At 43.3% G+C, this 27,949-nt stretch overlaps 1 protein-coding gene and 1 long non-coding RNA gene across 3 annotated transcripts in view; one reads left to right on the top strand and one right to left on the bottom strand.

Moving 5' to 3' along the window:
* Nucleotides 1–117: 117 nt before the first annotated feature.
* Nucleotides 118–10,074, bottom strand: LOC139554810 (uncharacterized). The gene is made up of 3 exons (XR_011670901.1): nt 9,949–10,074; nt 2,603–2,669; nt 118–1,079 (listed from the first exon to the last, which is right to left on the bottom strand). It is a non-coding gene; the product is annotated as an uncharacterized lncRNA (long non-coding RNA).
* dus3l (dihydrouridine synthase 3-like (S. cerevisiae)) overlaps nt 9,982–27,949 on the top strand; it is a 30,459-nt gene continuing 12,491 nt past the window's right edge. For both annotated transcript variants that reach the window (XM_071367961.1, XM_071367960.1), the window contains exon 1: nt 9,982–10,075. In XM_071367961.1, the coding sequence (XP_071224062.1) occupies nt 9,984–10,075 (92 nt within the window). In that variant the 5' untranslated portion in view covers nt 9,982–9,983. The remainder of the gene's footprint in view (nt 10,076–27,949) is intronic.

Below are 27,949 nucleotides of genomic sequence, written 5' to 3'. Positions count from 1 at the left end.
ACACCACTTTTGACGGACATTGTTTACCCTCAGTGTTCCTCATGGGTGACCATTCAAAAGCTCACTCCTCGTGAGAGTGTTTCTTGAACTCAGTCTGAAATGGACACATCTCCACACTAAGCTACAGTATCTTTTAATTACACAAACCAAATAAAATCAAAATGTATTTGTCACGTGCGCCGAATACAACAGGTGTAGACTTTACAGTGAAATGCTTACTTACAAGCCCTTAACCAACAATGCAGTTCAAGAGTTAGAGTTAAGAAAATATTTACTGAATTAACAAAAGTAATAAAATAAAATAATAAAGTAACGCAAGAAAATTGCATAACAATATCGAGGCTACAGTATATACAGGGGACACCGGTACCGAGTCAATGTGCGGGGGTACAGGATAGTACCGCTGCACTGGCAATGTATAGTGTATAAATACAAGACTCGTTCCTAATTCAATTTGAGTTGAAATGCAGGGAGAATGGCATTTCAAAATGAGAGGGTACATGCTGGTAAAATGTTGAGAATCATTATTTGGGTGCCTGTAGAGAATGTTTGAATACATTTTCATAGCTACGCTGGTGGTGGTACCAAACCAAATGTAAAATTCTAACAGTCACTCTGATTGGGATTGACAAACTCCCCTCTGTACTATTTTAGGTTGCTGCAAGGGAAAGGGGGAAACCTAGTCAGTTGTACAACTGAATGCCTTCAACTGAAATGTGTATTCCGCATTTAACCCAACCCCTCTGAATCAGAGTGGTGCGGAGGGCTTCCTTAATCGACATCCACGTCTTCGGCGCATGGGGAACAGTGCGCCCCCCCCATATAGCATCTGTGCTATTGAACCTGTTGGGTCATTGGCCATGTAGGGGTTAAAGGTCAGGGGTAATTGAGGGCCGTGTTCATTAGGGCGCATTCAACATAATAAGAACGTTTGAATTTGTCATTGGACAAGTCCAGGTAATTCCCCATTTTACTCAGTTTTCTTCTGTTTGCTGCCTATTGAACACAACCATGTAGTCTCCCAGTCTGCATTCTGCGTGCGAAGTGTAGTCCACCAGTGAGCGCCACTTCCACCACCGCTGCATGGGAAAGATATTTTAGCTCATTCATACCTCGGAGCAACAAGCTGACAGGTAAGAATGAAAACTCTCCCCTCCCTGCTCTCCTCTCCTCTTCCCCATTGCAGATATTATCAACAAATAGAGCTCTAAAGAACACAGCGTATCAAGTTGAATCGCCTCGGGTCTTTGAGGACACTAGTTTAGGAGAGGTGCAGTACAGCAGACTCATGGGGTTGCTGTTCTAAATCAGAGTTAATGAGTGTGAAGAAGAGCATAGTAGTTTTCATCAGTGTATTGTATATAAGGTTTTGAACTGACAGTGTATTTTTGACTGTACCCCTGTTCAGTCTACTAACTAGTGTACAGAAAAGTTTTTGAGACAATCTACTATTTCTGGTTTCAGCTCTTGACTATGTCAGAAAGGCAATGGGAATACTGTAACTACTGTATCTCATACCCTGTAGAGGAGATGTACTGCAGTTCTGAGAAATATTTACAGTGCAGAATTGCCATATTTACAGAAAACATATAGTGCCAACTCAGACTCCAAACATGTGGAATTATGAGAGAGGGTTCATGAAAGGTTTGCTTCAAAGCCTCCCCTTATATTCAACTAGGTCATGTCCTGGGGGAGAAGGTAGGAAAAGGACAGAGAATCATTGGAAGAGGGGATATCTTTCTGGTTGAATTTAAATGCCAAGATAGATGGTAGCAATTACTGTGTAGGGTCTGTTGCATATGCAAAGTATCGTATGTTTATGTCTGTGCCTTGGTTTGAAGTTACTTAAGGAGATATTTTACTCCTTGTATCCTTATACCTCAGCAGACATTTTACTCCTTGTATCCTTATACCTCAGCTATGAGATTTAGATTAATTCAGACGTTGTCGAACGACGTAGAATAGATACTGCAATGCAGGTCTAGTTGAATTGAGTGTGTTACAGTAGCCGAGGTATAAGCCATGGGCTTATTTAAAGTCACAAACAGTTCATTCACCCGATTGTTGGAACTAGGAAGAAAAATCTATTATTTATTTTGTAGTCAACTTTTAGTTAATACTACTATGACTCTTGCAGAGGAGGCTGGTGGAAGGAGTTATAGGAGGACGGGCTCATTGTAATTGCTGGAATGGAATTAATGGAACGGAGTCAAGCATGTGGTATTAATGGAACGGTATCTTCCATTAATTCCATCCCAGCCATTGAAATGAGCCCGTCCTCCTATAGCTGTCACGCCCTGGCCATAGAGAGGCTTTTATTATCTATTTTGGTTAGGCCAGGGTGTGACTAGGGTTGGCATTCTAGTTTCTTTATTTCTATGTTTTCTGTTTCTATGTTTTGGCCGGGTATGGTTCTCAATCAGGGACAGCTGTCTATCATTGTCTCTGATTGGGAATCATACTTAGGCAGCCTGTTTTTCCACCTTAGTTGTGGGTAGTTGACTTTGTTAGTGGCCTGTATAGCCCGAGAAAGCTTCACGTTTGTTTTGTTGTTTCTTGTTTTTGTTGGGGACATTCATAATAAAAAGAAATGTACGCTCACCACGCTGCACTTTGGTCCGGTCATTTCCCTGACGACGTTCGTGACAATAGCTCCTCCCACCAGCAACCTTTGGAGACAAGAGTACCGTACATTTATAAATGGTCTCTAGTGTATAAATTAGGCAACTCAGTGCTTGTCTAATTACCCAGTCAGTTTAATGAATGTATGTGTGTTCATAACAATTAAAGAGTACACTTGAAAAGTAAATCTGCTCTGAAATGCGCTGCATATTTCCATACATTTACAGACCCCTGAGACAGGATGGAAATAGGCTATGATTGGAAATATATATTCATTTAGTGTTCTTGGGGTAAGTTTCCAATATACTTGGTTTTAAGTTGGCTACTTCTGTCATTCCAGGTGGAAAATTAAGTAAAACATGTTGTGATGTGCACACACAGTGTGTGTGTGTTTGTGTGTGTGTGTGTGTGAGAGAGAGAGGGATATGAAGGAGAGAGGATGAAAGAGGTGAGACAAAAATAGAAAAGATCTGTGAGTTTGTGAGTGTGCATCTGCATGCGTGTGTGCTTTTTGCTTGCGTGCCTTCGCTGAACCCCCATGTTTCAAATTAAAACCTAATTACTCCGGACACGTTTTACATCCCTCACTTCTCCTTTCACTCTTCTCCATGACTTATGTTCCTGATATCTATGCCACGTAACCCACGAGGCGCCAAACTGAGTAATCCGTGGAGCAGACTGGGATGGAACAGCGCCTCTTCCCTCCTTTTCCTGATCCGGATCCACAGCCTCACTGCCAAGCAGATCTCCTTAGCCAAACAATTAGGGTATATTTTTGAGGCCTGGAAATTCATCCTCTAATTATCCGTGTCGGGAGCAAGCGGTTTGTGGAACGTCGTTGCCCTCAGCACCCCACAGCAAGTCTTCTTACAGGGATGTGGAATATAAGACTGATCGGAAGCACGGAGAATAATCTTTCAGAGTATTACAGTCAATGAGATTGGGGCATAGGCCATGTGAAATTAAGCATGTGAAAAAGGCCTAGTTTTAGAAGGCAAGCACATGTAAGGTACAATAAGAAATACAGTACCAGTCAAAAGTTTGGACACACCTACTCATTCAAGGGTTTTTCTTTATTTTTACTATTTTCTACATTGTAGAATACTAGTGAAGACATGGAATCATGTAGTAACCCAAAAAGTGTGAAACAAATCTAAATATATTTTATATTTGAGATTCTTCAAAGTAGCCACCCTTTGCCTTGATGACAGCTTTGCACACTCTTAGCATTCTCTCAACCACCTTCATGAGGTAGTCACCTGGAATGCATTTCAATTAACAGGTGTGCCTTGTTAAAAGTTAATTTGTGGAATTTCTTTCCTTCTTAATGTGTTTGAACCAATCAGTTGTGTTGTGACAAAGTAGGGGTTGTATACAGAAGATAGCCCTATTTGGTAAAAGACTAAGTCCATATAATGGCAGGAGCAGCTCAAATAAGCAAAGAGAAACGACAGACCATCATTACTTTGAAAGTTTCTTCAAGTGACGTCGCAAAAACCATCAAGCAATATGATGAAACTGGCTCTCACGAGGAAAGGAAGACCCAGAGTTACCTCTGCTGCAGAGGATAAGTTCATTAGAGTTAACAGCACCTCAGAATAAAGCCCAAATAAATGCTTCACAGAGTTCAAGTAACAGACACATCTCAACATAAACTGTTCAGAGGAGACTGCGTGAATCAGGCCTTCATGGTCGAATTGCTGCAAAGAAACCACAACAAAAGGACACCAATAATATGAAGAGACTTGCTTGGGCCAAGAAACACGAGCAATGGACATTAGACCGGTAGAAATCTGTCCTTTGGTCTGATGAGTCCAAATTTTGGATTTTTGGTTCCAACCGCCGTGTCTTTGTGAAACGCAGAGTAGGTGAACAGATGATCTCTGCATTGTGTGGTTCCCACCATGAAGCATGGAGGAGGAGGTGTGATGTGTGGCGGTGCTTTGCTGGTGACGCTGTCAGTGATTTATTTAGAATTCAATGCACACTTAACCAGCATGGCTACTACAGCATTCTGCACCGATATACCATCCCATCTGGTTTGCGCTTAGTGGGACTATCATCTGTTTTTCAACAGGACAATGACCCAACACACCTCCAGGCTGTGTAAGGGCTATTTGACCAAGAAGGGGAGTGATGGAGTGTTGCATCAGATGACCTGGTCTCCACAATTACCCGACCTCAACTCAATTGAGATGGTTTGGGATGAGTTGGAAGGCAGAGTGAAGGAAAAGCAGCCAACAAGTGCTCAGCATATGTGGGAACTCCTTCAAGACTGTTGGAAAAACATTCCTCATGAAGCTAGTTGAGAGAATGCCAAGAGTGTGCAAAGCTGTCATCAAGGCAAAGGTTGCCTACTTTGAAGAATCTCAAATATAAAATATATTTTGATTTGTTTAACACTTTTTTGGTTACTACATGATTCACATAGAAACGTATAGGGGCCACATGCTATTAGGAATATATTCATATTGCATCAAAATACACATAGAAACACTATTAAAGTGATGCTCCAGAGCTTTTGTATAATTTCAGCCATTAGTTTTGAAAGTATTACTCATGAGCCAAAACTGGTCCCCGAGCATTGTTCACAATTGTGTACTACGTCATCCATTTCATGTAAATTACCTCCTGCAAAAAATAATGACATACTGTACCAGTCAGAAGTTTGGGCACACCTACTCATTCAAGGGGTTTTCTTTATATGTACTGTTTTCTACATTGTAGAATAATAGTGAAGACATCAAAACTATGAAATATCACATATAATTAATTGAGTTAATAAAGTCGCATACAAATTTTGTCTCTTTTTTCCTTTATTAAGTAAGGCAGCTCCAAAATGCAGGTGTTTCAACCTAACTCAGTGCTTTCTGTTGTGGTGGGGCAGCCAGCTGAAAATACAGAGCGTAGGGGTTGGTAATGTTCTCTAGTTGCGCTGTGATTGGCTCAGTGTTCTGTCACTCATAGGAACACCAGGTCATCGCAAAATCTACAGGTAGAGCTCGAAAATTCAAGCTCCGTAGGTGCTGCCATAGAGTTACATTAGAAATGCCAATCAAAGAAGGCAAAACAAATCTAATGACGTTATATCTACAGTAGCTTTGATTGGACTGATCATGTCCACATCATATTTTCAAAATCGGAACTGGGAACTGGGAAATCTCAGACTTCAGTGAGTTCAAGACAATCTAGAGAATGCCAGACTTTGATGACAACATTTCCCCACAAAGGACTGCCACGCCACCTTCCTGTTCAAGTAAGCACAGCACAACAAGGTGAGTCCAAAAATGTATTGCATGCTGCTATACATATGCCAGGGAGATATGTATACTAGATATGTATACTGTAACTAAGAAAGTAATACTAAGTGTATGTTGTGTAGTAAGCTGTTAGCCCATGTGCCTCACCCTAACACCCTTTGGTCCATACTGAAAGAATGGCCCATATCCTGAATTCTGTCGCTGTACATGGTGTACTGTTCAAAAGTGCTAAACTAATAGTTATATTGACTACGTCCGTCCTCGTTCGCTCATTAAGCTCATTAATGTCTTAATCAAAATTACGGATTGCCTCTTATCCGCCCGTCTGCCTTGGGCTGCCTTCTGAGAATTTGTAGGCGATCGAATAAACCCCCACTTCCTTCCATTCTGATAGCAAACGTGCAATCTTTGGAAAATAAAAAAAATGACCTATGTATTTTTGTAAATAACAGCTGGTGCACGATATCTAAGGAAGTCTCGAGGTTTTGCTCGCTTGAGGTAGAGTATCTCATGATAAGCTATAGACCCCACTATCTACCTAGAGAGTTTATCTGTATTTTTTTTTTTATAGCTGTCTACATTCCACCACAGACTGATGCTGGCACTAAGAACGCACTGAATGAGCTGTATTCCGCCATAAGCAAACAGGAAAGCGCTCACCCAGAGGCGGCGCTCCTAGTAGCCGGGGACTTTAATGCAGGGAAACTTAAATCTGTTTTACCAAATTTCAATCAGCATGTTAAATGTGCAACCAGAGGGAAAAAAACTCTGGACCACCTTTACTCCACACACAGAGACACATACAAAGCTCTCCCTCGCCCTCCATTTGGCAAATCGGACCATAATTATATTCTCCTGATTCCTGTTTACAGGCAAAAATAAAAGCAGGAAGCACCAGTGACTCGATCAATACAAAAGTGGTCAAATGAAGCAGATGCTAAGCTACAGGACTGTTTTGCTAGCACAGATTGGAATATGTTCCGGGATTCCTCTGATGGCATTGAGGAGTACACCACATCAGTCATTGGCTTCATCAGTAAGTGCATCGATGATGTCGTCCCCACATTGACTGTACTCACATAACCCAACCAGAAGCCACGGATTACTGGCAACATCCGAACTAAGGTAAAGGGTTAGAGCAGGAATTCCCGCTTTCAAGGAGCGGGAATCTACCCCGGAAGCTTATAAGAAATCCCGCTATGCCCTCTGACGAACCATCAAACAGGCAAAGCATCAATACAGGACTAAGATCGAATCGTACTACACCGGCTCTGACGCTCGTTGGATGTGGCAGGGCTTGCAAACCATTACAGACTACAGACTGCCCAGTGACACAAGCCTACTAGAAGAGCTAAACTACTTCTATGCTCGCTTCGAGGCAAATAACACTGAAACATGCATGAGAGCACCAGCTGTTCCACGCTCTCCGCAGCTTATGTGAGTAAGACCTTTAAACAGGTCAACATTCACAAGGCCGCAGGGCCAGACGGATTACCAGGACGTGTACTGCGAGCAACCTCTCCCTGTCCGAGCCTGTAATACCAACATGTTTTAAGCAAACCACCATTGTCCCGATGCCCAAGAACACTAAGGTAACCTGCCTAAATGACTACTAGTGCCATCAAAGCTCATGAATAAGCTAAGGACCCTGGGACAAAACACCTCCCTCTGCAACTGGATCCTGGACTTCTTGACGGGCCCCCTCCAGGTGGTGAGGATAGGTAACAACACATCCACCACGCTAATCCTCAACACAGGGACCCCTCAAGGGTGCGTGCTCAGTCCCCTCCTGTACTCCCTGTTCACTCATGACTGCACGGCCAGACACGACTCCAACACCATCATTACATTTTCCGATGACACAACAGTGGTAGGCCTGATCACAGACAACGACGAGACAACCTATAGGGAGGAGGTCAAAGACCTGACCGTGTGGTGCCAGGACAACAACCTCTCCCTCAATGTGATCAAGACAAAAGAGATGATTGTGGACTAAAGGAAAAAGAGGACCGAGCACGCCCCCATTCTCATCGATGGGGCTGTAGTGGAGCAGGTTGAGTGCTTCAAGTTCCTTGGTGTCCACATCACCAACAAACTAACATGGTCCAAGCACACCAAGACAGTTGTGAATAGGGCACGACAAAACCTATTCCTCCTCAGGAGACTGAAAAGATTTGGCATGGGTCCTCAGATCCTCAAAAGGTTCTACAGCTGCACCATCGAGAGCATCCTGACTGGTTGCATTACTGCCTGGTATGGCCTCCGACCGCAAGGCACTACAGAGGGTAGTGCATACGGCCCAGTACATCCCTGGGGCCAAGCTTCCTGCCATCCAGGACCTCTACACCAGGCAGTGTCAAAGACTCCAGCCACCCTAGCCATAGACTGTTCTCTCTGCTACCGCACGGCACCAGAGCACCAAGTCTAGCCCAAGAGGCTTCTAAAACAGCTTCTACCCACAAGCCATAAGACTCCTGAACATCTAATCAAATGGCTACCGAGACTGTTTGCATCACTATCACTAGCGGAGGGTGTTTCTGCTCCAGGGCAAAGGCCTCTGAATACATAATATCACAAGGCTTAAAGCTGTACCGAGAGTACAGAAGCACCTACAATACACACCAAAGTAATTTAATTTATGTTCATCTCAGTAACATCATGCCAGCACACATCAGATATTTGTTATTGTATTGTTAACCCAACACCCCTGAATTTACTACAATATTGTGGCAAGGCAAGGATGTGAACCCAGGTTGTTGGTGTGATAAGCAAACACCCTATGCATCACACCAATAGGGTTAATACACTTGGTGGTAATTTTAACTTGGCTCATATTGCGAGGATTGCTACACTGCCCCCTCTGAACAGGAAGGCACTGGGGATGGGGATGGGGCGTGGGGATGGGTAGTCAGGTGGAAGACCATTGACATAAAGGCATGTAACTATTTTGAGCCCAAACCTTCCTCTGCAGTCCTCTGTTGTCTAAAATACAAAAGGATCTAGACACAATTTTAATCAAAACATGTTTTCATTGGGGCTGAGCGATTAACCGAAATGTCGGTTATCTTTTGGTTTTTAAACAACTATTTGACCAACGTTGGTTCAATTATTTGAATTACATAAATTTTTCCCCCTATTTTTTCTGTGAGCTCAATGCACAGTTTCCTAGAGATAAATCAGGTCAAGCCTGCTACATAAAATAAATAGAAGCAGGCGAAATCGAGAGGAGAGCAGTTCCTTTGCAAGGTATCTCTACCTGAAATTACATGATCTAAGTGATTGATAGTTGGTTTTAATAATCAATCCAAAATTTAACAGACCTCATAAAGCACTGAATGGGTCGCTCAGTACTATTTTATTCGAATTTTTTACATTATAGTATCAATGAATAAATATGCAAGATTGAATACAACTGAACCTCTAACGGAATTATTTATTTGCTAGGATCCAAATATTTAGATAAATGCGTCACACGGACCGGATAAGGTGTTGCGCAGGTCGATTGTCATGCTGTGGTAGCTAACGTTAGTTTGTTTTGGATTATCAGGTACTCTTGAGTTTTTAATTGACTGGCATTGTCACCTCAGCATATTACCATAGTTTTAGTGATATTGTACTTTTGCATAGTGACTTTCTTCCAATTAATCAACGCATAATAATTCGGGAGCTACATGGTTAGCTAACGTTACGGGCAGCTTAACTTGCTTTGCTAGTTAGCTGCAGTGCAAGGCTAGCTGTCATGCATTTGTGATAAAGTGCAGCTCGCTAAATTAAGCTAGGTAGCGTTGCTTGCTTAATTTAACTTGTCATGAAGTTTCCATGGGTTTATCTCTAAGTGTATCATTTAATCATAATAGCTATGAGTGTTGCTTTTCCCGAATGTGCTACTGCAACATTGCAGTGGTATTTTGTTGCTGACATGGATTTCTAGCTAGCTACAGTAGCCATAACGCATTAAGTAAAGTTACCACCCTTGTTCGAGCCAGCCGAGCCCAGTGTCTACTAACGTTAAGTGTTCAAGCAAGCAAATGTCTGCCACGTTAGTTAACAATTCTAGCTAACTTACCAACTAATGTTGCGATGTTTATTTCAGAGGGAGTTATGGAGACCGAGACAACCCCAAATATACCCACAGAAAGCCATGGACATGGGATGAATGGGACTGATAAAGGCAGAGCAGCCATTAAAACACAGTAAGTGTGCTTCCTGTTGCTACTTGGCTGGAACAAAAGTCTGCTCACACAATGGCCCTCTGTGGATACAATTGGCTGCCCCAGACCATCACCAGTCTGACATGAATACTGATGGAACAGGCCTCAATGAGAGAAACTATACAATGAAAAAGAAGACTGGTCGATTATTTGGTCAATAGGCTGTTGGTTGACAGAGATTTCTTTAGTCACCCAGTCTGATATGTGCCTGTCTGAGTGGACTAATCCATTGTGGTGGCTGTGCGGATCACTCTAATACAGGTTCTCCCAAACTCTGACCTGGGGCCCCCCCTGGGTGCATGTTTTGGTTTTTGCCTTAGTACCACACAGCTGACTCAAATAACCAACTCATCATCAAGCTTTGATCATTTGAATCAGCTGTGTAGTGCTAGGGCAAAAAACTGAACGTGCACCCAGGATGGGCCCCAGGACAGTTTGGGAAACCCTCTTAAGACGTGCTACTGAAATTGTATATGGTTATATTACATAAGAATAATGGTGCAACACTAATACAAATATTATTTTATAACAAATGCGCTTTCTCCCAAGTTTGATAGTGGTTGCTGTCCTCAGTTCTGAAACATCAGTGCGCTGTTAAATTGGTGCCTTTTCCTAGAACATGTTGCTATGTGCGTAATAGCAAAGTCACCCAGTATATTTGTGTTGAGAACAATGCGGCGGAGGCAGCAGTGAAGTTATGAGATGAGAAAAGACTAAATTGTCTAGGAAAAGTGAGGAGAGAGGAAACCCCAACTTAATTAGATCTATAATCAGCAGCCTAACTGTTAATTGTGCCTGACTTTATAAATCATCCATATATATTTAGCTACATAAATAAGATGGGCCCTGCTTGTGTTGGTTGTTTGAGTGTTTGTTTTAGGGATGCATGATATATCTGTGAACATATAGGAATCGTCTGATATTAGCTAAAAATGCCAAAATCCGTATCGGCCGATGTCTAGTTTAACTTCTCTGCGCTACGGATCCCTTTTACGGGATCATTTTCCTAAACAACCGCTGAATTGCAGGGTGCAAAATATAACAAAAAATATTTATAATCATGCAATCACAAGTGAAATATACCAAAACACAGCTTAGCTTGTTGTTAATCCACCTATCGTGTCAGATTTTGAAAATATGCTTTACAGCGAAAGCAATCCAAGCTTTTGTGAGTATCAATCAATGCTAGAACAGCTAGCCCCAAATTAACATGGTCACGAAAGTCAGAAAAGCAATTAAATGAATCGCTTACCTTTGATAATCTTCGGATGTTTGCACTCACGAGACTCCCAGTTACACAATAAATGTTATTTTTGTTCGATAAATATTACTTTTATAACAAAAAAACGCCATTTGGGTTGCGCGCTATGTTCAGAAAACCAAAGCCTCGTTCGGTTCGACGAAAATTCCAAAAAGTATCCGTAATGGTCGTAGAAACATGTCAAATGTTTTTTATAATCAATCCTCAGGTTGTTTTTAACAAACATAATCAATCATATTTCAGCCGGACCGTAACCTATTCAATAAGAGAGAAAAAGAAAATGGAGAGCTACCCCTCTCGCGCGCAGGAACTAATCAGAGGACACCTGACTAGTTTTCAAAATCTCGCACGTTTTTCAAAATAAAAGCCTGAAACTGTCTAAAGCCTGGTCACAGCCCGAGGAAGCCATTGGAAAAGGAATCTGGTTGATACCCCTTTAAATGGAAGAAAGACGGGCCAGGAAACACAGATAAAAAATTACTTCCGGGTTAGATTTTCTCAGGTTTTCTCAGGTTTTCGCCTGCAGAATCAGTTTTGTTATACTCAGATAATATTTTGACAGTTTTGGAAACTTTGGAGTGTTTTCTATCCTAATCTGTAAATTATATGCATATTCTACGTTCTGGACCTGAGAAATGGAAAAACTACATTCTAGCTCATTTTTCTAAAAACAAGCCTGAAACTCTTTCTAAAGACTGACATCTAGTGGAAGCCCTAGGAACTGCAATCTGGGAGGAATTCCTTTTATTTTCCCACTGACAGCCATTGTAATCAGGGGTGAGCTGGGGAAAAAACTATCTGGATGGATTGTCCTCGGCTTTTCGTCTGTCATATCAGTTCTGTTATACTCACAGACATTATTTTAACAGTTTTGGAAACTTTAGAGTGTTTTCCATCCATTACTACTATATGCATATCTAGCTTCTGGGCCTGAGTAACAGGCAGTTTACTATGGGCACCTCATTCATCCAAACTTCCAAATTCTGCCCCCTAGAGCGAAGAAGTTAACAAGTCGAGCAGTCATTTGTAAGAGTAAGAACATTTCAGCGAGACAACTCAAAATGCGAAATCCATTAAAGCCAAGATAATGGAATTCATTGCCCTTGACAATCAACCGTTCTCGGTCGTGGGTGATGTTGGCTTTCGCCGACTGGTCAAGCACCTGTACACGCTACCAAGTGCGCTATTTTTCAGATGTTTCCCTACCGGAGTTACACAGTAATAGCGTCACTGATATTAGCTTCACGACATACATACTATGGAACGCCGTTTGGGTCTTTGCGTGTCAAAAAAAATACTGTTGCACTGTCAAATCTGTACAAAAAAAGTCTGCAAACAAGCAACACCGGCCACAAACGATGTGCTTACAATACCACTCTGGTAAAAAAAAGTATCATTTGTTCGACCGCAACTTCTGGTGTAGCTAGCTTTAGCTTGGTACCTAGCTAGCATCAATACAACCAGCCTGAAAACAATGACCAGTAGAAACTGCAGTCATTTAAATTATTCTAAGCAATGATTTAGGAATCCTTGTCAGTAAGTATTCGCTAGGTTGCCACTTGTTGTTTGCCTATTGAAATTGAACTTCAGTTCATTAAAATAAATAGCTAGCCAGCTACGTAACCCTGTTGCCTAAAGCTAAAGTTAAAAGCAGCCAGCTTGGTTCATCTGGCTAGTGACGCTCGACCGGACCGGGTTATGTATTGTGAAGCTAGCCACAATAAGGATTAGGCACATTAGTGGAATTTGCAGTTTGCCTTCAAAATAAAAATTGACAGTGATGCAAATGAACACAAATAGTAGAATTACGCCATACTTTTATTTTGAAGGCTAACCGAAAGTCCACTATTGTGGCTAATCCTTATTGTGGCTAGCTTCACATAGATGGGTCTGACCACAATTAATCAAATTAGAACTGTGTTTTAAATTAATGTTATTTTAGATGATGACACCTAGCTATATAGTTATCTAGCTAACTATAGCTACTGAAACAGATTGTCGTTTTGCTATGTTTTTGGGGAAGACCGTTGTTTGCATCTTTGAGCTAGCTAGCTAGCTTTTTTTATGACTAGCACTGTAGGTGCGCGAGACAACTTTACAACCTTCCTGTGACATCGGGTGTTGTAGGTGTCCTGGAGGGCAGGTAGTTTGCCCCTGGTGATGCGTTGTGCAGACCGCACCACCCTCTGGAGAGCCCTGTGGTTGTGGGCGGTGCAGTTGCTGTAATGGGCAGTGATACAGCCCGACAGGATGCTCTCAATTGTGCACCTGTAAAAGTTAGTGAGGGTTTTCGGTGACAAGTCAAATTTTTTTCAGCCTCCTGAGGTTGGCGCTGTTGCGCTTTCTTTACCACACTGTCTGTGTGCGTGGACCATTTCAGTTTGCCGGTGATATGTCCACTGAGGAACTTAAAACTTTCCACCTTCTCCACTGCTGTCCCGTCGATGTGGATAGGGTGTGCTCTTTTTGCTGTTTCCTGAAGTCCACGATCATCTCTTTTGCTTTGCTGACATTGAGTGAGAGGTTATTCTCCTCACACCACACTCCGAGGACCCTCACCTCCTCCCTGTAGGCTGTCTCGTCGTTGTTGGTAATCAAGCCCACTACTGTTGCGTCGTCTGCAAACTAGATGATTGAGTTGGAGGCGTGCATGGCCACGCAGTTGTGGGTGAACAGGGAGCACAGGAGGTGGCTGAGAGCGCACCCTTGTGGGGCCCCAGTGTTGAGGATCAGCGGAGTAGAGATGTTGTTTCCTACCTTCATCATCTGGAGGCGGCCCGTCAGGAAGTCCAGGATCCAGTTGCGGGGTCGAGACCCAGGGTCTCAAACTTAATGAGTTTGGAGGGTACCATGGTGTTGAATGCTGAGCTGTAGTCAATGAACAGCATTCTTACATAGGTATTCTTCTTGCCCAGATGGGATAGGGCAGTGTGATGGCGATTGCATCGTCTGTGGACCTATTGGGGCGGTAAGCAAATTGGAGTGGGTCTAGGGTAACAGGTAGGGTGGAGGTGATATGATCCTTGACTAGTCTCTCAAAGCACTTCATGATGACAGAAGTGAGTGCTACGGGAAAATAGTCATTTAGTTCAGGTACCTTAGCTTTCTTTGGAAAAGGAACAATGGTGGCCATCTTGAAGCATGTGGGGACAGCAGACTGGGATAGAGATTGATTGAATATGTCCGTGAACACACCAGCTAGTTAGTATGCGCATGCTCTGAGGACTCACCTAGGGACGCTGGCAGCCTTGCGGGGGTTAGCACGTTTAAATGTTTTACTCACGTAAGCCACGGAAAAGGAGAGCCAGCAGTCTGTGGTAGCGGGCCTTGTCAGTGGTACTGTATTGTCCTCAAAGCGCGCAAAGAAGTTGTTTAATTTGTCTGTGAGCAAGATGTCGATGTCCGCAACGGGGCTGGTTTTCTATTTGTAATCTGCGATTGTCTGTAGGTCCTGCCACATACGTCTCGTGTTTGAGCCATTGAATTGCGACTCCACTTCGTCTCTATACTGATGCTTTTCTTGTTTGTTTGCCTTACGGAGGGAATAACTACACTGTTTGTGTAGTATCCTTAAAGGCTTCTTAGAATTACGACTCATGAGACTTACGTACGGTTTAGTATTTAATTGTAACTTAGATTTTACATTATCTTATGCACCTGGCTTAAACTCCCTGAAGCTTTCTTAATCATGGTAATATAGGCAGACATAGGAAATAGCTACGGATAGCGGAAAGCAAACCCCTGTCTTGAGTCAATACTGCCATCTATTGGTAAACATAAATATACCAGGTTACTACATTCCCCCCCTTTAAAGCTAATAACCCAATTTAATTTCTTTCTGAGCTATGCTATATTCTTATGTACATTTTTTCAAAAATGATCTCCTTTAGGATCTGAAAAAGTCTGGCGGACGTCTCTCTCTAATAGAGCGTCTCAGAGGTGGTGTAGCTGGTGCCACCAGATCTTCACCCCTTGATGGTGAAACAAAGTCCTTTTGTGGAGACTTCACAGGAGGAGGTCGTCCCGGACTGGTGGTCTCAGGAAGTTGAGCATTGTTGGTCTCAGGTGGTTTGTCCAACTGCAACTCTGGGGAACGTTCCAATGTCCTGTCCTGCTCGTTTAAGAATTGATCCAGATCTCCGGATGGAACTGGAATTCGAGCTCGGATCTGATCCACGTGTCTCCTTAGTCTTTGTCCACTTCCGATGATCACAGTATAAGATACTGGTCCTGAGCAATCCTCAATGGTAGCTGGAATCCATTTAGGACCAAACCCATAGTTTCTTGTATAGACATCATCTCCAGTTGAGAAACTTCTGAGTTTGGCTCGGGTATCATGATTCCATTTTTGATTCCATTGCTTTTGTTGTATTTTCATTTTCAGGTCTGGTCTGATGAGATCCAAGGTTGACCTTAACCTCCTTGACATCAACATCTCTGCAGGTGACAACCCAGTCGTAGCTTGAGGAGTAATCCTGTAGCTAAACAAGAATCTTGACACCTTTGTTTCAATGCTGGGCCCTTGCATCTTCCTCATCCCCTCCTTCAAGGTCTGAACCGCACGTTCTGCTAATCCGTTTGAAGATGGGTGAAAAGGGGCCGACGTTACATGCTGAATTCCATTTTGTTTCATGAAACTTGTGAATTCAGTGCTTGTAAAACAAGTAGCATTGTCACTAACCAACATTTGAGGCAATCCCATAACACTGAAGCTTTGTCTCAACTTCTCAATCGTAGCGTACGATGTTGACGTGTTCATGGGGTAAACATCCATCCACTTTGAATGAGAATCAATCAGCACAAGGAACATTTTTCCTAGGAAAGGTCCAGCGTAGTCCACATGTAGTCGTGTCCATGGTTTTTCTGGCCATTCCCATGGATGTAATGGCGCGGTGGGTGGTGACTTCCTGTTACTCTGACAATCTTCACACCGGCTAACCTCATTTTCCACATCGTGGTCCATCTTTGGCCACCAGACATATGACCTCGCTAGGCCTTTCATTCTCGACATACCTGGATGCGACTGATGCAACAACTTCAGTAGCAACCCCCGCCCTTGTGGTGGGATAACTACTCTTGAACCCCACAGAACACATCCATCTCGAACACTCAATGCCAAGCGGCGAGTGTAGTAAGGCATGATCTGAGGCTCTGTCACTGTAGGCCATCCTTTCAGGATAAATTCATGCACTTGTGATAACGTCACATCCTTTGAAGTCCATTGCCTGATTTGTGCTGTGTTCACTGGTGTATCATCCAACACGTCGATCATCAAAACCTGGTCATTTTCTTCTTCCTGACTGATGATTTCTGGAACAGGCAGCCTACTCAGAGCATCAGCATTCCCATGGTATCTACCTGGTTTGTAAATGATTCTGTACTCGTAGGCCCTGAGCCACACATTCCAACGTTGAACTCTTGGAGAGACCATTTGTGGTACTGGCTTTTGTTCATGGAACAGCGAGATCAGAGGTTTATGATCCGTCACAATAGTGAATGTTCTCCCGTACAAGTACTTGTGGAATCTCTGTATTCCGAATATGACAGCCAGTCCTTCCTTGTCCAGCTGAGAGTACTTTTTCTCCGCTGGCGACAACGTTCTTGACATGAACCCGATAGGTTTCTCTGCACCATTCTCCATCCGGTGGGATAGCACCGCCCCCACACCATACGCTGAGGCATCACACGATAAGATAAGATCTCTGTCTGCTGAGTAGTGCACTAGCACTTCAGCTGATTGCAGTAACACCTTTGACTTTGCAAAAGCTTCTTCCTGTCTTTCTGACCATTTCCAGGCCACATCCTTCCTTAGCAGTTGATGTAGAGGAGCTAAGAGGGTAGAGAGGTTCGGGAGGAAGCGATTATAATAATTCAGTAAGCCTAGATAGGCTTTCAGCTCTGTAACGTTTGTCGGAGCTGGAGCTTCCACAACAGCCCTCACTTTAGCTTTGACAGTGTGTGACCCCTTGGCATCCACCTTGTGACCCAGGTACTGCACTTCATCAGCTAACAGTGTACACTTGCTCCTCTTCAGCCGGAGACCGGCGTCCTCCATCCTCCTCAAAACTTCACCTAAGTTTCTGAGATGTTCCTCCTTCGTGACTCCCGTGACAAGAATGTCGTCGAGGTAAACTGCTACCTTGGGTATCCCCTGCAGAATTCCCTCCATAGTTCTTTGGAAGATAGCTGGTGCAGAAGACACCCCGAAAGGTAAGCGTTTATAGGTAAACATCCCTCTGTGGGTGTTTATGGTCAGGTACTTCTGTGAAGCTTTATCCATTAGCACTTGCTGATATGCGTGACTCATGTCCAGTTTTGTAAACTGTTGCCCTCCGGTTAACGTTGAAAGCAAATCCTCCACTTTGGGTATTGGGTACTGCTCCAGAGAGGAAACTCTATTTACAGTCAGCTTATAGTCACCGCATAATCTGATTGAACCATCTGGTTTTAGTATGGGAACAACTGGTGCTGCCCACTCAGAAAACTTGACAGGTACAATTATATCCTCTGCTAAGAGTCTGTCAATTTCCACATCCACTTTAGGCTTCATGGCATATGGAACTGATCTTGGCCTATAGAATCTGGGAGTAGCATCAGCAGCAACATGAATGGTAGCTTGGACCCCTTTTAATGTCCCTAGCTCTTCTTTGAAAACACACTCATGCTTTGAAAGCACCTGCTGTAGTGTCAATGTCTCTGTGGTGACATGTTTGATTTCATCCCAGTTCAATTTTATTTCCTCCAACCACCCTCTTCCTAGTAAGCTGGGGCCAGTACCTTCCACTACTAAGAGAGGCAGATTTTTCTTTTGTCCTTGATATTCCACTTGAACATCAGCAACTCCAATCACAGTGATCTTCTCCCCTGTGTACGTTTTGAGTTTAATGGGGGTGTCTCTCAGTTTAGGCACTTCAACGGTTTTCCACTTCCTATAGAATTGGGACCTGTTCATCAGAGTGACACTACATCCTGTGTCTAGTTCAAACGGTACCTTCAATCCATTTATTCCCATTTCCACAATGAAAGGCTCCACCTTCTTCATATTCGACCCCTGTACACTGTACATTGAGAATGCTTGCTCTGCGTCTGCGCACTCACTTTCACTTTCTCTCACTTGATTAGAGCGGTAGCGAGAGCGTCTGGAGGTATTCGGTTTTCTGTCCATCCTCTTTTCTGCAGCCCGTGGCTTTTTTTTATTGCGGCACGCCCTCGCAATGTGGCCTATTATCCCACAGGCATAACACTTTCCGTGTTTGAATTTACAGTCAAACGCTGCGTGTTTGCCTTTGCAACGATAACAGTCTCTATTGGCTGCTGCACCACGGCTTTCTGTTCTTTGAAATTCTACGCGCTCAGCGTTGCTCTCTTTTACTGTGTGACACACAGTTGCGCCCCTTGCCTGCAAATCCAGTGCATTTCTATTTGCGGACTCCATGGACTGGGCCAGTTTGAGTGCATTCTCAAACGTGAGATTAGGCTCTGATAACAATCGTATTTGTATCCTGTCATCATTAATCCCACACACCAGCCGATCGCGTAGCATTTGCGATAATGTATTCCCATAGTTACAGTCCAATGCTAGTTTTCTCAACTCAGCCACATATTCCCCCACTGATTCGATAGGTTTTCTCATGCGTGAATCAAACTTGAATCTTTGTACTATCTCACTGGGTTTGGGGTTGAAGTGATTTTTTAATAGTTCGACTAAATCTATGAATGACTTTTCTCCTGGTTTATCTGGGCTCAACAGGTTTCTCATTAAGCTGTACGTCTGTGCACCGACAACGCTTATGAGTATGGATTTCTGTTTAGCGGCATCAGTTATTTCATTAGCAGCAAAGAAATGTTCCATTATTTCACAGTACTCCTCCCATTCCTGATTTTTAGGATCAAATGGTGGTAGCGAGCCTATTGTTGCCAAAGCCATCTTTTCCGATTGTTTCTCCCCTCACACAGTCAATAATTTGTCCTACCCGTATCCAGGGAATCAATCCTTCAGAATCTTCCACCGGTCACTTGAGTCTCACCTCCCGCGTCGCACGCCAAACACTCCGTTAACTTCGTGGCAAAAACAAATCCAACTCAGTGCTCCATAGTTATCCTCATCGCCAAATATGTAGTATCCTTAAAGGCTTCTTAGAATTACGACTCATGAGACTTACGTACGGTTTAGTATTTAATTGTAACTTAGATTTTACATTATCTTATGCACCTGGCTTAAACTCCCTGAAGCTTTCTTAGTCATGGTAATATAGGCAGACATAGGAAATAGCTACGGATAGCGGAAAGCAAACCCCTGTCTTGAGTCAATACTGCCATCTATTGGTAAACATAAATATACCAGGTTACTACAGTTTGTATTCTGCCATGTTTCCAGTCGCCTTCCCATGATTAAATGCGGTGGTACGTGCTTTCACTTAACTAACTTAGGCCTACATTTCAATACTTATCTAGGCTACTATATTAATTTATTCATTAGTTTGTCATCACACAGCATACGAGTCATTCTTGATTTGAAATGCAATCAAACAAAGCGACCCTTGAATAATTAGTGTAAATGCTTGCAGCACTTGCTCCAGTATTTTCCACAACTAGTCAAATTTATTCCACATATCTCACTTTCCCTTTACCTCCTGAGCAACCAAACATTCCCTCGTTTCGAGTTGATTTGTCACGTCATCTGCATCCATTTTGTTGTCACGTGTTACGGTGTTCAGAGTTTTTTATAAGCAATTTATTCATGTGATTATGATATGCTAAAGTCAGGCTCTATTTGCCACATCCATGTGATGCATACATGTGTCACGTAAAGAGAGCAAGGGTTGAAGGAATAGGGAATGCTTTTCCTAAATAAATGAGGGATTTTGGTAATAACTTTTCATTAAGAAATGGCTGTAATTATGTTGCCGCTTCAGCAACACTGATGCTTTGTGGTGGTTGCTGCAGCAGGGAGGAGAGAGACAACGGGTGCTAGTCAGTCACTCGCTGTCATTTTTAACACAGAGCAGAGCAAGTCTGAGCTTGGCCTGGCAAAATCAATTGTGTGCTTAAAGCATCATACAAGCTCAGTGCATATATATATATACTGAACAAAAATATAAACGTAACATGCAACAATTTCGAAGATTTTACTGAGTAACAGTTAGTTCATAGAATGAAATCAGTCAATTGAAGTACATTCATTAGGCCCTAATCTATGGATTTCGCATGACTGGGCAGGGGCGAAGCCATGAAAGGCATATGCCCACCCACTTGGGAGCCAGGTCCACCCACTGGGAGCCAGGCTCAGAATTAGTTTTTCCCCAAAATGACTTTTATTACAGACAGAACTACAACTGAGCAACTCCCCATCCTCAGACGATGCCACAGGTGATGAAGGAAGATGTGGAGGTCCTGGGCTGGCGTGGTTAAACGTGGTCTGCGGTTGTGAGGCCAGTAGGATGTACTGCCAAAATCTCTAATATGCCGTTGGAGGCGGCTTTTGGTAGAGAAATGAGCATTCAATTATTTGGCAACAGCTCTGTTGGACATTCCTGCAGTCAGCATGCCAATTGCATACTCCCTCAAAACGTGAGACATCTGTGGCAACACACCACATTTTAGTGGCCTTCTAAATGTCCCCAGCACAAGGTGCACCTGTAATGATCATGCGGTTTAATCAGCGTCTTGATATGCCACACTTGTCAGCTGGATGGATTATCTTGACAAAGGAGAAATGGCCACTGACAGTGATAGAAACAACAATTTGTGCACAACATTTGAGAGAAATAAGCTTTTTGTGCGTATTGAAAATGTCTGGGGCCTTTTATTTCAGCTGTTAGTTTTTCCACTCTGTTCGTCAGAACCTAACGGACAACTAGTCAGAGCTCAAACCAAGTTTATTCACCAACTGGGTCAAAGAGCTGAAAGGACAAAGACATGTTTCTACCAGCACAAGTATTTATAACCTCCTATTAGGCGGAGTCTCCTGCGTAATAAAGGAATGGCGCCAGAAGGGATGGCTGCCGTTTTACAGACTCCTAACCAAATGTGCTATTGTGTTTTTTCGCATTTTTTGTAACTTATTTTGTACATGGTGTTGCTGCTACCGTCTCTTATGACCGAAAAGAGCTTCTGGATATCAGAACAGTGATTACTCACCTCGAACTGGATGAAGGTTTTTTTATTTAATGAGTCTGACGCGAAGGATATACTGCTTCTCTGAGACCAGGCCCAAATCCCCGTCATTCGCGTGAAGAAAAGATGGAAATAAAGGGGGCGGAGGTTGGGGTGACTTCTGAGATTTAGTCGGCGAGTGGGTAACCCACTGGTGGTCTCAGGAAGTTGAGCATTGTTGGTCTCAGGTGGTTTGTCCAACTGCAACTCTGGGGAACGTTCCAATGTCCTGTCCTGCTCGTTTAAGAATTGATCCAGATCTCCGGATGGAACTGGAATTCGAGCTCGGATCTGATCCACGTGTCTCCTTAGTCTTTGTCCACTTCCGATGATCACAGTATAAGATACTGGTCCTGAGCAATCCTCAATGGTAGCTGGAATCCATTTAGGACCAAACCCATAGTTTCTTGTATAGACATCATCTCCAGTTGAGAAACTTCTGAGTTTGGCTCGGGTATCATGATTCCATTTTTGATTCCATTGCTTTTGTTGTATTTTCATTTTCAGGTCTGGTCTGATGAGATCCAAGGTTGACCTTAACCTCCTTGACATCAACATCTCTGCAGGTGACAACCCAGTCGTAGCTTGAGGAGTAATCCTGTAGCTAAACAAGAATCTTGACACCTTTGTTTCAATGCTGGGCCCTTGCATCTTCCTCATCCCCTCCTTCAAGGTCTGAACCGCACGTTCTGCTAATCCGTTTGAAGATGGGTGAAAAGGGGCCGACGTTACATGCTGAATTCCATTTTGTTTCATGAAACTTGTGAATTCAGTGCTTGTAAAACAAGTAGCATTGTCACTAACCAACATTTGAGGCAATCCCATAACACTGAAGCTTTGTCTCAACTTCTCAATCGTAGCGTACGATGTTGACGTGTTCATGGGGTAAACATCCATCCACTTTGAATGAGAATCAATCAGCACAAGGAACATTTTTCCTAGGAAAGGTCCAGCGTAGTCCACATGTAGTCGTGTCCATGGTTTTTCTGGCCATTCCCATGGATGTAATGGCGCGGTGGGTGGTGACTTCCTGTTACTCTGACAATCTTCACACCGGCTAACCTCATTTTCCACATCGTGGTCCATCTTTGGCCACCAGACATATGACCTCGCTAGGCCTTTCATTCTCGACATACCTGGATGCGACTGATGCAACAACTTCAGTAGCAACCCCCGCCCTTGTGGTGGGATAACTACTCTTGAACCCCACAGAACACATCCATCTCGAACACTCAATGCCAAGCGGCGAGTGTAGTAAGGCATGATCTGAGGCTCTGTCACTGTAGGCCATCCTTTCAGGATAAATTCATGCACTTGTGATAACGTCACATCCTTTGAAGTCCATTGCCTGATTTGTGCTGTGTTCACTGGTGTATCATCCAACACGTCGATCATCAAAACCTGGTCATTTTCTTCTTCCTGACTGATGATTTCTGGAACAGGCAGCCTACTCAGAGCATCAGCATTCCCATGGTATCTACCTGGTTTGTAAATGATTCTGTACTCGTAGGCCCTGAGCCACACATTCCAACGTTGAACTCTTGGAGAGACCATTTGTGGTACTGGCTTTTGTTCATGGAACAGCGAGATCAGAGGTTTATGATCCGTCACAATAGTGAATGTTCTCCCGTACAAGTACTTGTGGAATCTCTGTATTCCGAATATGACAGCCAGTCCTTCCTTGTCCAGCTGAGAGTACTTTTTCTCCGCTGGCGACAACGTTCTTGACATGAACCCGATAGGTTTCTCTGCACCATTCTCCATCCGGTGGGATAGCACCGCCCCCACACCATACGCTGAGGCATCACACGATAAGATAAGATCTCTGTCTGCTGAGTAGTGCACTAGCACTTCAGCTGATTGCAGTAACACCTTTGACTTTGCAAAAGCTTCTTCCTGTCTTTCTGACCATTTCCAGGCCACATCCTTCCTTAGCAGTTGATGTAGAGGAGCTAAGAGGGTAGAGAGGTTCGGGAGGAAGCGATTATAATAATTCAGTAAGCCTAGATAGGCTTTCAGCTCTGTAACGTTTGTCGGAGCTGGAGCTTCCACAACAGCCCTCACTTTAGCTTTGACAGTGTGTGACCCCTTGGCATCCACCTTGTGACCCAGGTACTGCACTTCATCAGCTAACAGTGTACACTTGCTCCTCTTCAGCCGGAGACCGGCGTCCTCCATCCTCCTCAAAACTTCACCTAAGTTTCTGAGATGTTCCTCCTTCGTGACTCCCGTGACAAGAATGTCGTCGAGGTAAACTGCTACCTTGGGTATCCCCTGCAGAATTCCCTCCATAGTTCTTTGGAAGATAGCTGGTGCAGAAGACACCCCGAAAGGTAAGCGTTTATAGGTAAACATCCCTCTGTGGGTGTTTATGGTCAGGTACTTCTGTGAAGCTTTATCCATTAGCACTTGCTGATATGCGTGACTCATGTCCAGTTTTGTAAACTGTTGCCCTCCGGTTAACGTTGAAAGCAAATCCTCCACTTTGGGTATTGGGTACTGCTCCAGAGAGGAAACTCTATTTACAGTCAGCTTATAGTCACCGCATAATCTGATTGAACCATCTGGTTTTAGTATGGGAACAACTGGTGCTGCCCACTCAGAAAACTTGACAGGTACAATTATATCCTCTGCTAAGAGTCTGTCAATTTCCACATCCACTTTAGGCTTCATGGCATATGGAACTGATCTTGGCCTATAGAATCTGGGAGTAGCATCAGCAGCAACATGAATGGTAGCTTGGACCCCTTTTAATGTCCCTAGCTCTTCTTTGAAAACACACTCATGCTTTGAAAGCACCTGCTGTAGTGTCAATGTCTCTGTGGTGACATGTTTGATTTCATCCCAGTTCAATTTTATTTCCTCCAACCACCCTCTTCCTAGTAAGCTGGGGCCAGTACCTTCCACTACTAAGAGAGGCAGATTTTTCTTTTGTCCTTGATATTCCACTTGAACATCAGCAACTCCAATCACAGTGATCTTCTCCCCTGTGTACGTTTTGAGTTTAATGGGGGTGTCTCTCAGTTTAGGCACTTCAACGGTTTTCCACTTCCTATAGAATTGGGACCTGTTCATCAGAGTGACACTACATCCTGTGTCTAGTTCAAACGGTACCTTCAATCCATTTATTCCCATTTCCACAATGAAAGGCTCCACCTTCTTCATATTCGACCCCTGTACACTGTACATTGAGAATGCTTGCTCTGCGTCTGCGCACTCACTTTCACTTTCTCTCACTTGATTAGAGCGGTAGCGAGAGCGTCTGGAGGTATTCGGTTTTCTGTCCATCCTCTTTTCTGCAGCCCGTGGCTTTTTTTTATTGCGGCACGCCCTCGCAATGTGGCCTATTATCCCACAGGCATAACACTTTCCGTGTTTGAATTTACAGTCAAACGCTGCGTGTTTGCCTTTGCAACGATAACAGTCTCTATTGGCTGCTGCACCACGGCTTTCTGTTCTTTGAAATTCTACGCGCTCAGCGTTGCTCTCTTTTACTGTGTGACACACAGTTGCGCCCCTTGCCTGCAAATCCAGTGCATTTCTATTTGCGGACTCCATGGACTGGGCCAGTTTGAGTGCATTCTCAAACGTGAGATTAGGCTCTGATAACAATCGTATTTGTATCCTGTCATCATTAATCCCACACACCAGCCGATCGCGTAGCATTTGCGATAATGTATTCCCATAGTTACAGTCCAATGCTAGTTTTCTCAACTCAGCCACATATTCCCCCACTGATTCGATAGGTTTTCTCATGCGTGAATCAAACTTGAATCTTTGTACTATCTCACTGGGTTTGGGGTTGAAGTGATTTTTTAATAGTTCGACTAAATCTATGAATGACTTTTCTCCTGGTTTATCTGGGCTCAACAGGTTTCTCATTAAGCTGTACGTCTGTGCACCGACAACGCTTATGAGTATGGATTTCTGTTTAGCGGCATCAGTTATTTCATTAGCAGCAAAGAAATGTTCCATTATTTCACAGTACTCCTCCCATTCCTGATTTTTAGGATCAAATGGTGGTAGCGAGCCTATTGTTGCCAAAGCCATCTTTTCCGATTGTTTCTCCCCTCACACAGTCAATAATTTGTCCTACCCGTATCCAGGGAATCAATCCTTCAGAATCTTCCACCGGTCACTTGAGTCTCACCTCCCGCGTCGCACGCCAAACACTCCGTTAACTTCGTGGCAAAAACAAATCCAACTCAGTGCTCCATAGTTATCCTCATCGCCAAATATGTAGTATCCTTAAAGGCTTCTTAGAATTACGACTCATGAGACTTACGTACGGTTTAGTATTTAATTGTAACTTAGATTTTACATTATCTTATGCACCTGGCTTAAACTCCCTGAAGCTTTCTTAGTCATGGTAATATAGGCAGACATAGGAAATAGCTACGGATAGCGGAAAGCAAACCCCTGTCTTGAGTCAATACTGCCATCTATTGGTAAACATAAATATACCAGGTTACTACAGTTTGTATTCTGCCATGTTTCCAGTCGCCTTCCCATGATTAAATGCGGTGGTACGTGCTTTCACTTAACTAACTTAGGCCTACATTTCAATACTTATCTAGGCTACTATATTAATTTATTCATTAGTTTGTCATCACACAGCATACGAGTCATTCTTGATTTGAAATGCAATCAAACAAAGCGACCCTTGAATAATTAGTGTAAATGCTTGCAGCACTTGCTCCAGTATTTTCCACAACTAGTCAAATTTATTCCACATATCTCACTTTCCCTTTACCTCCTGAGCAACCAAACATTCCCTCGTTTCGAGTTGATTTGTCACGTCATCTGCATCCATTTTGTTGTCACGTGTTACGGTGTTCAGAGTTTTTTATAAGCAATTTATTCATGTGATTATGATATGCTAAAGTCAGGCTCTATTTGCCACATCCATGTGATGCATACATGTGTCACGTAAAGAGAGCAAGGGTTGAAGGAATAGGGAATGCTTTTCCTAAATAAATGAGGGATTTTGGTAATAACTTTTCATTAAGAAATGGCTGTAATTATGTTGCCGCTTCAGCAACACTGATGCTTTGTGGTGGTTGCTGCAGCAGGGAGGAGAGAGACAACGGGTGCTAGTCAGTCACTCGCTGTCATTTTTAACACAGAGCAGAGCAAGTCTGAGCTTGGCCTGGCAAAATCAATTGTGTGCTTAAAGCATCATACAAGCTCAGTGCATATATATATATACTGAACAAAAATATAAACGTAACATGCAACAATTTCGAAGATTTTACTGAGTAACAGTTAGTTCATAGAATGAAATCAGTCAATTGAAGTACATTCATTAGGCCCTAATCTATGGATTTCGCATGACTGGGCAGGGGCGAAGCCATGAAAGGCATATGCCCACCCACTTGGGAGCCAGGTCCACCCACTGGGAGCCAGGCTCAGAATTAGTTTTTCCCCAAAATGACTTTTATTACAGACAGAACTACAACTGAGCAACTCCCCATCCTCAGACGATGCCACAGGTGATGAAGGAAGATGTGGAGGTCCTGGGCTGGCGTGGTTAAACGTGGTCTGCGGTTGTGAGGCCAGTAGGATGTACTGCCAAAATCTCTAATATGCCGTTGGAGGCGGCTTTTGGTAGAGAAATGAGCATTCAATTATTTGGCAACAGCTCTGTTGGACATTCCTGCAGTCAGCATGCCAATTGCATACTCCCTCAAAACGTGAGACATCTGTGGCAACACACCACATTTTAGTGGCCTTCTAAATGTCCCCAGCACAAGGTGCACCTGTAATGATCATGCGGTTTAATCAGCGTCTTGATATGCCACACTTGTCAGCTGGATGGATTATCTTGACAAAGGAGAAATGGCCACTGACAGTGATAGAAACAACAATTTGTGCACAACATTTGAGAGAAATAAGCTTTTTGTGCGTATTGAAAATGTCTGGGGCCTTTTATTTCAGCTGTTAGTTTTTCCACTCTGTTCGTCAGAACCTAACGGACAACTAGTCAGAGCTCAAACCAAGTTTATTCACCAACTGGGTCAAAGAGCTGAAAGGACAAAGACATGTTTCTACCAGCACAAGTATTTATAACCTCCTATTAGGCGGAGTCTCCTGCGTAATAAAGGAATGGCGCCAGAAGGGATGGCTGCCGTTTTACAGACTCCTAACCAAATGTGCTATTGTGTTTTTTCGCATTTTTTGTAACTTATTTTGTACATGGTGTTGCTGCTACCGTCTCTTATGACCGAAAAGAGCTTCTGGATATCAGAACAGTGATTACTCACCTCGAACTGGATGAAGGTTTTTTTATTTAATGAGTCTGACGCGAAGGATATACTGCTTCTCTGAGACCAGGCCCAAATCCCCGTCATTCGCGTGAAGAAAAGATGGAAATAAAGGGGGCGGAGGTTGGGGTGACTTCTGAGATTTAGTCGGCGAGTGGGTAACCCACCTCTACCATC

The sequence above is a fragment of the Salvelinus alpinus genome, chromosome 26, assembly GCF_045679555.1.
Source record: "Salvelinus alpinus chromosome 26, SLU_Salpinus.1, whole genome shotgun sequence".
Lineage (NCBI taxonomy): Eukaryota > Metazoa > Chordata > Actinopteri > Salmoniformes > Salmonidae > Salvelinus > Salvelinus alpinus.
This window is presented reverse-complemented; position numbering and strand designations above follow the sequence as displayed.